Here is an 8,779-nt window from a genome sequence, read left to right as displayed (position 1 = left end):
TGTTGGCGCCGCTCGGCGTCTCGACGCACGAATTCATCTCACCGTTGGTCCTCGACTCTGTACCGCTCTTGAGAGGCGACACCGAGGTTCCCCATCATTGCGAGCACTTGAGCGTATTGTGGCTCATTGATGTCGGGCTCGGGCATAGGCGCTTCCGGAGCCGCTTGTTGGTAGCGGCCGGGCTCCTCGGGGTCGGGAGCCATGTTGATGAAGCCTCTTCCATTCGCCTCCGCTAGCCCGGCCATTTGAGGAAGACCGTTGATGAAGGTGGAGTCAATCTTCTTTCCTTTCGGCGCCCGCTCTTCGTCGTCATACGTCTTCACATTGGCCGTCTCACACATCTCCGTGATAAGCCCGCCAAAACCGAGACCGCCGGTTGTTGAACACTTTGCCGCATCGAACATCTTTGCTCGAATTATTTTCCCGACGTTGACACTTCGCCCGGTGACGATGCAATACAAGAGCACCGCTTTGGAGATTGGGAGGCCGTGGGTGTGCGTGCTTGGCATGATGTTTGAGCTTATGAAATGAGCCCAAGTCTTTGCGTACTTGCTCATGTGTGTCGTCTTGAGCTCGAGCGGTTCTCCCGCTTGATTGCGCTTCCACAACGCTCCGGGGCCGCACAATGTCGCCAAGATATCATCGAATGGAGGGTTGAGGGCCAAGTTGTGGTAGTCGTCATCGGATATGCTAGGGAGGCCGAGATGCTCGTTGATTGCCCTCGACGTTATGCTCACGAGAACCCCACGAACCGTTACCGAAGGGCTTGTTTCTTCGGTGGCCCCAAGGTTCGCGTAGAATTCGCAAACAAGGTCCATGATAGCGCGGGTCTCGATGGTCGCTAATTTTTCCCAACCTCGCTCCTCGATTTGAGCTTTTAGGTTTCCGTTGTCGGGGCTCGGCACGAATTTCCTCTCCGGGATGAAGTTCTTGACTACGATTTTTGCCCATTTTGCTTCGGCTCCGACGATGAGCCTCGACAACGGAGTTCCACGGGCTGACGCTGCTCGCGCTCGCTTTGGTGCCATTCCTGAAAATCACAACTCGACCCGGCATTAGACTCACGACGCCGGGACACGGCGTCCGGGACAACGGGTCACAATATGGAAAAATTTAAACATCGACCCGATGTTCAAAATTGTCAAATCAACACTTATGCACCACACTATCACCTTATATAAAGTCAACAACAAGTTCAAACTCGGCCTAAAACACACAAAAATCACAAAATTTCTCTCTCGGATATTTTTACGAACACTTAGCGTGCAAATTTTTGAGCAAGAAACCCACACAAAATGCAATTTTCGAGCACCCAAACCCCATCTACAAACAACCTAAACACATCCTAAACACCATATCCATCATCAATTCGGCCAAAATCATTAAGAAATTTCGAAACTCAACTCACCGTGAAAAAGGGAATTCGGAGTGAAAATGCACAAAAGAGTTGAAATCGACGATGAACACACAAGAAGGAGCGGGAATAATGATGTTTAATGCAAGATTTATGAGACAATTTGGTGTTTTGAAGTTGAAATTTTTGAAGTTTTGGTTGTTGGGGTCGGAGGTTTTAAGAGAGGTTGAGAGAGTTTGAAAGAATTTGAAAAAATGAGTGTTTTGAGCCAATCTCGGGCTATTAACACGAGTAGGCGCGCCACGCCACTTATCAGGCGCGCCGCACGGACGTTCAGAAAATCAAAGGCGCGCCGCGCCCCCGAACGCGCCTCAACGCGCCTGCTCTCGGTAAGTTTTTTTTCCTTTAGGCGCGGCGCGCCACTTGTCAAGCGCGTCGCGCCCTGTAGCTCCTTTTTTTTTTTTATATATATATTAGTATAAAAAGAACAAAATAAGAACTTAGAAAGGAAAACTTCAAACATAATATTTAAAGAAAAAAAACAAAAAAAATAAAATTGAAGAAAATCAAATGAAAATTCAATGAAAGAAATTTGTGGGTTGCCTCCCATAAGCGCTTAATTTAACGTCTAGAGCTCGACGGGGTACCGTTTTGATGTTCATTGTTCGGGATCGAGGAGAGTGACTACCCGCTCACTCTCGAATACTCCACCGTAGTAAGGCTTCACACGTTGTCCATTCACTTTGAATACCGATCCATTTGCGGCCTTGAGTTCCACCGAGCCGTACGGGAACACTTGAGTGACTTAGAACGGTCCAGACCATCGAGATTTCAGCTTCCCGGGAAAGAGTTTCAACCTAGAGTTGAAGAGAAGAACTCGTTGACCCACTACGAACTCCTTGCGCACGATATGTTTGTCATGCCACGCCTTGGTCTTTTCTTTGTAGATCTTTGCGTTCTCATACGCATCGGTTCTTAGCTCGTTGAGGGCGTAGATGTGAAGGAGTCGTTGTTGCCCCGCCGCTTGGTAGTCGAAGTTTAGCTTTTTCATCGCCCACAAGGCCTTGTGCTCAAGCTCAACCGGTAAATGACAAGCTTTTCCATAAACAAGTCGATACGGAGACATACCTAAGGGCGTTTTGAATGCGGTTCGGTAAGCCCAAAGAGCGTCGTCGAGCTTGTTAGACCAATCTTTCAACGAACTACCCACCGTCTTTTCGAGAATTTGCTTGATTTCTCGATTTGACACTTCCGCTTGGCCATTGGCTTGAGGATGATAAGCCAACGCTTTCCGATGGGTAACGCTATACTTGGTGAGAAGCGCTTCAAATTGGCGGTTGCAAAAGTGAGACCCACCGTCGCTTATGATGGCTCGAGGGGTACCGAATCGAGAGAAGATGTTCTTCTTGAAAAATTTTAGGACCGCTTTCCCGTCACTCATCGATGTCGCTTTAGCTTCGACCCACTTCATTACATAATCCACCGCGAGGAGGATATACTTGTTGTTGTAGGACGATGGAAATGGGCCCATGAAGTCGATCCCCTACACGTCAAATGGCTCAATCTCTTGGACATTTGTCAACGGCATCTCGTTCCGGTTAGAGATGTTTCCCGTCCGTTGACAACGATCGCATGACATTATGAATTCTCGGCAATCCTTGAAGATCGACGGCCAATAAAAGCCGCTTTGGAGAATCTTAGCCGCGGTACGTGTCGGGCCGAAGTGCCCTCCACACTCCAACTTGTGGAAATGCCTCATAATTGAGTCCATTTCGTCTTCCGGGACACACCGCCGAATGATTTGGTCCGCACATTGCCGATAGAGAATCGGCTCTTCCCAATAGTACCGTCGCACATCCGAGAGAAATTTCTTCTTTTGGTGCGACTTGAGATCTTCCGGAATCACCTCGCCGACTAGATAGTTGACATAATCGGCGTACCATGGTCGTGCTACTTCTTGAACCGCCATGAGTTTCTCGTCGGGGAAGACGTCGTCGATGGGCTTAGAGTGGTCGTGGACATGCTCGAAGGTCTCAAGACGAGAGAGATGATCGGCTACTAGGTTCTCCGTTCCTTTCTTGTCTTTGATCTCAACATCGAATTCTTGAAGCAAGAGAACCCACCGAATAAGCCGAGGCTTGGCATCTTTCTTCGTCATTAAATAACGTATCACGGCGTGATCGGTGTAGACTACCACCTTGTTTCCGATGACGTACGGCCGGAACTTGTCGAAGGCAAACACCACGGCTAAAAGCTCCTTCTCGGTGGTGGTGTAGTTGAGTTGAGCTTCGTTGAGGGTTCGGCTTGCGTAGTAGATGGTGTGGAAGACCTTGTCTTTCCTTTGGCCGAGAACCGCTCCAACCGCAAAGTCACTCGCGTCGCACATCAACTCAAAAGGCAAGTCCCAATCCGGGGCGGTGATGATCGGGGCCGTGCTTAACATCTTCTTTAGAGTGTTGAAAGCTTCTACACACTCCAAAGTGAAGACAAACTTCGCGTCTTTCTCGAGTAGACCACAAAGAGGCTTGGTGATCTTTGAAAAATCTTTGATGAAGCGCCTATAGAAATCGATATTGGAGGAGGTAACTTAGAAATCGTCTCTATCTTGGCTCGGTCAACCTCCAATCCTTGCGCCGAGATTCGATGATCCAACACAATGCCTTCTTTCACCATAAAGTGACACTTCTTCCAATTTAGCACAAGATTTGTCTCAACACACCTCTCAAGCACCATGGACAAATGTTCAAGGCATTGGTCAAAGTCGGAACCAAACACCGAGAAATCGTCCATGAATACCTCGATGGTACGCTCCACCATGTCGGAGAAGATAGCCATCATGCATCGTTGGAAAGTCGCCGGTGCATTGCATAGTCCAAATGGCATTCTCCGGAAAGCAAATGTGCCATAGGGACAGGTGAAAGTGGTCTTCTCTTGATCTTCGGGGTCGATGGTGATTTGATTGTACCCGGAGTAGCCGTCAAGGAAGCAATATTAGTTGTGGCCGGCGAGACGGTCGAGCATTTGGTCGATGAAAGGCAACGGGAAGTGGTCTTTCCGGGTCGCATTGTTGAGCTTTCGATAATCCATGCAAATGCGGTGATCGGTCACGGTCCGAGTCGGAATGAGTTCGTTGTTGGAGTTCTTCACCACCGTTATGCCTCCTTTCTTTGGCACACATTGAACCGGACTCACCCAAGGGCTATCGGAGATGGCGTAGATGACTCCGGCTTCAAGCCACTTTAAAATTTCTTTCATCACCACTTCTTTCATCGCCGGGTTAAGTCGCCGTTGATGCTCGACCGAGGGGCGGTGACCGTCTTCCATGTGGATTCGGTGCGTGCAATAGGATGAACTAATGCCCTTGATGTCGGACAAAGTCCATCCTATAGCGGTCTTGTGGCTTCGCAACACCTCCAAAAGTTTATTTTCCTCCGTCTTGCTCAAGTGCGCGGAAATGATCACCGGGAGTGTAGACTCATCTCATAAGTAGGAATATCGGAGATGTGATGGTAACTCCTTGAGCTCGAGCTTGGGTGCCTTCTCGATTGACGGAAGGACTCGTGGTGGTCTCTCCCCCAAACTCTCAAAATACTTCTTCCGGTTAGGCTCAAAGCTATCCATGTACTTTGCCTCATCTAAAGCTTCACATTTCAACAAGTCATTAGAAAAATCCATTGAGTTTAGAAGGCATACCTCTAGTGAATCGGTGGATTGGTGAGCGTAGTCGTTGATGATGGAGTTACACATGTCGATGCGGAACACATCGTCGCTAGCTCGCGGGTATTTCACCGAGTTGAAGACGTTGAAATGAGCTTCTTCGCCATTGACCCGCAACTTCAATTCTCCTTTTTGCACATCGATGAGCGCACCGGCGGTCGCTAAGAATGGTCTCCCCAAAATGATCGGAATGTTTCGATCCTCCTCCATGTCGAGCACAACAAAATCCGTCGGGAGGATGAATTTATCCACCTTAACGAGTACATCCTCGATCACTCCCCATGGATACTTGATCGACCGGTCCGCCATTTGAAGTGTGATGCGGGTCGGTGCGATCTCCCCGATTCCAAGCTTGACGAAGACCGAGTACGGCATCAAGTTGATGCTAGCTCCCAAGTCACAAAGTGCTCTCCCAAGATTCGAGCCTCCAATATCACAAGGGACGGTGAAACTCCCCGGATCTTTCAACTTCTTGGGTAGCCTCAGTTGGATAATCGCACTACACTCCTCGGTGAGAGCGATAGTGTCGCATTCTTCGCTTATCCATCTCTTGTGGGTAATGATTTCCTTTAAGAACTTCGCATACTTTGGTATTTGCTCTATCGCTTCGGCAAATGGTATGTTGATTTCGAGTTTCTTGAAGATATCAAGAAACTTACCAAATTGCTTGTCGAGCTCGTTCTTCTTGAGGCGTTGAGGAAAAGGGACTTGCACGGGCACCTTGGTACTTGGTGGAGCGATCGGAAGTCTTGTCGGTGAAACTTGATTCGTCGGTGATGACTCGTCCACGCGTGCCTTTCCTCTCTTCTTCTCTTGACTCTCGGTCGAGTCGTTGGTCACGTCACCGCTTCTCAATGTAATGGCGTTACATTGTGGTCGAGGGTTGACGTCGGTGTTGCTTGGGAGGGAACCTTGCGGTCTCTCGCTCATGGCTTTAGCGAAGTGACCCATTTGAACTTCAAGAGTTCTTATTTGGGCCGAGTTGCTTTTGAGGGCCGCTTCTTGACGTTCGAGTGCGGCCGTGGTATTCGTCATGAACTTGGTGTTTTCAATTGCCATTTGGGCTATTAATTCTTCAAGATTCGGTCTCTTGTCTTGAGGAGGAGGATTATTCCGGTATTGTGAGCTCCCATGGTGTTGTTGATGGTGTTGTTGAGGCGGTGGGTGTTGATGTTGTTGATGATGTGGTGGAAGGTATGGTTGTTGGTGTTGAGGTGGAGCCGGTTGCTTGCCACTTGGTCTTGAGGATTTCTCCATGAGAAGTTTGGATGATTGTTCCTCGCTCCCGTGTAATAATTCCCCGAGTTTTGGTACGTGGGACGATTGTTGTGGTTTCCCACAAACTTAGACTCCTCTATCTCGCCACATTCGTCCGTCGGGTGAGGACCCGCACACAAACCACACTTGTGGTGAGATTTCCCCACCGCCTTCACCGCTTCTTTACCGTGGACGGTCTTCGCGAGTTTGGCTACCTCAATTGTCAACGATTTGAGGAGCTCCATCTCCGGAGTTATCGGCTCTCTCGCGGCAATTCTCCTCTCGACCGGGCATTGATCGTTCACTTGGGCCATCTTCTCGAGTAGTGCAAATGCGTCGGTGGTGGTGTTGTCGAGAAGTGAGCCTCCCGATGCGGTGTTGACTCGGTCTTGAGTCGAGGCCATAAGCCCACTATAGAATATTTGTAGTTGCACCCACTCCGCTATACCGTGGCCCGGACACTTCCGAATCATGTCCTTGAAGCGAGCCCACGCTTCGTAAAGGGACTCTCCGTCGAATTGTCCAAAGTTATGAATTTCGTTTCTCCTCCGGGCCATCTTCTCAAAAGTGAAGAATCGTGAGATGAACTTTGAGCACAAGTCATCCCATGTGGTGATCGAACCCGGAGCAAGCGAGGATGACCACCCATGTGCGCGGTCTCGGATGGAGAACGGGAAAAGTCGGAGACACACGGCTTCCTTGGACAAATGAGGGAGGTTGAACGTGTTGCAAATCCGCAAGAAATTGTTGATGTGGTCTTGCGGATCTTCGGAGGGGGAACCGGCGAATTGATTGTTTTGCACCATGTGAATGATCGAGGTTTTAATCTCGAAATTCGGGTTCCCTTCCATCTCCGGAATTCGTATCGTCGATTGATGCTCGTCAAAAGTGGGTTGACCATAATCGAGTATGGTCCTTCGTTCTTCCACTTGTTCTCCGTTTCGACGAGCACGAGGTTGTGCTTCATTGCCTCCTTCCATGGCGGCTCGCCTTGCCTCCGCTCGGTTCCGTCGGCAAGTCCGTTCGATCTCGTGATTGATAGGAATGAGCGGAGGGTTACGTCGTCGCATGCACCTTTAAAACATAAGAGGCACACAATAAGCACAATAATAACAAGCAAACTAAAAAATTAAACTAGATAATTCAATCGAAAATAGAACCGTAGTCCCCGGCAACGGCGCCAAAAACTTGATGGGAATTTTCTTAACTAAAGAAAAATTCTACATGACGCAAGCGAACGTGTCGTCAAGTAATAGAGTGCAAAAGCACGGATATCGATCCCACAAGGACTCTAGACTATTTCCGAAGCAAACTCACTAGCTTTCTTTTTCGAGTTATGAAAATGAAAAATGGGGGTTTTTGATTGTTTTGAGAACAAGATGAAATGTAAACAAAAGTGAAAACACTGTTTAAACACAAGTTAAAAGGAAGGGGCGCGATTTCGTTATTTCATCGAGTCGGTCGGTCTTGGTACGATTCTAAGCTCGGGTTTAGAGTTGTAAAATTTAGTCTCAATCCCTCTTAACACATTCACTAATCTCTCTCGAGTCTTTAGGAATCTAGCTACGTGTCGAACTTACACCTCTCGGTTTGGGTCCTACTAAAACACGAAACCGCATTTAGCCCGGGATTTCAATCAACTACATTTACCCCCTAGTCTTTCTATAGCTCTAGGAAGGTTAATGATGGGACGGGTAGAGCTCACTCGTTTATTACCTCTCGGTTTCTAAACTCGTCTAAGGTTCACTAATTAGTTAGCTACTCTAATTAGCGTTAACACACAACCCATACCCATAATATTTCCCTCTCTACCCAACCATGAAGCACAAAATCTAATCTAAAGGTTTGACCAACCAACTCAATTACTTAACTACATCGCACCCCTAAATCTACTTAGCTACTCATGATTATGAATAAACAAAGCAAAATAGAAATAAGTAAAAGAAACAAAACAATAAAGAAACAAGACATTGAATGCTAATCTCAACAACCAAACAAAGTTTTCATTAACTCAAGCACTACTTCAATATTTCACTTAGATAAAACAATAAAGTAATCACAATATTCAATGCTCAATAGATAAAAGTAATCAACAAAACTCAAATAGAATGCTTGAAAGCTTAAAATATATCCAACAAAGCAATAAGTAGGGTAAATAAATAAAGAACAATAAATAAAAGAGATAGAGTTAAGGGTGAACAAATGGAGTTGATGAGGAGGATGGAGGTTGTCACTTCTCCTTCTTCTTCTTCACTCCCAAGCTCAAGAACAAAATGAGTGTCAAACCCTAGCTTTCTCTCTCTCACTTTCTCTCTCAAGTTTTCAAAACCAAAAATAAAAGTGTTATGAATCTAAAAGTTGTTTTCCCTCTCTCAAACAAGTGTATATGAGGGTTGAAGGAGGGTTTTCGGAACAAATATCAGCCCTTGGATCGAATCCAAGGGTCAAAAA

At 47.2% G+C, this 8,779-nt stretch overlaps 1 protein-coding gene across 1 annotated transcript; it reads right to left on the bottom strand.

The window, feature by feature from the left end:
• Positions 1-4,834: 4,834 nt before the first annotated feature.
• Positions 4,835-6,130, bottom strand: LOC149384899 (uncharacterized). Its single transcript, XM_089626194.1, has one exon. The coding sequence runs from the start codon at positions 6,128-6,130 to the stop codon at positions 4,835-4,837; it is 1,296 nt and encodes a 431-aa protein (XP_089482320.1).
• Positions 6,131-8,779: the final 2,649 nt, after the last annotated feature.

Source organism: Urtica dioica, chromosome 9 (assembly GCF_054948205.1).
Source record: "Urtica dioica subsp. dioica isolate 48M chromosome 9, U.dioica_male_clone48M_v1_H2, whole genome shotgun sequence".
In the NCBI taxonomy this organism is placed as follows: domain Eukaryota; kingdom Viridiplantae; phylum Streptophyta; class Magnoliopsida; order Rosales; family Urticaceae; genus Urtica; species Urtica dioica.
The sequence above is the reverse complement of the archived record's forward strand: the minus strand, read 5'-3'. Positions and strand labels throughout refer to the sequence as shown.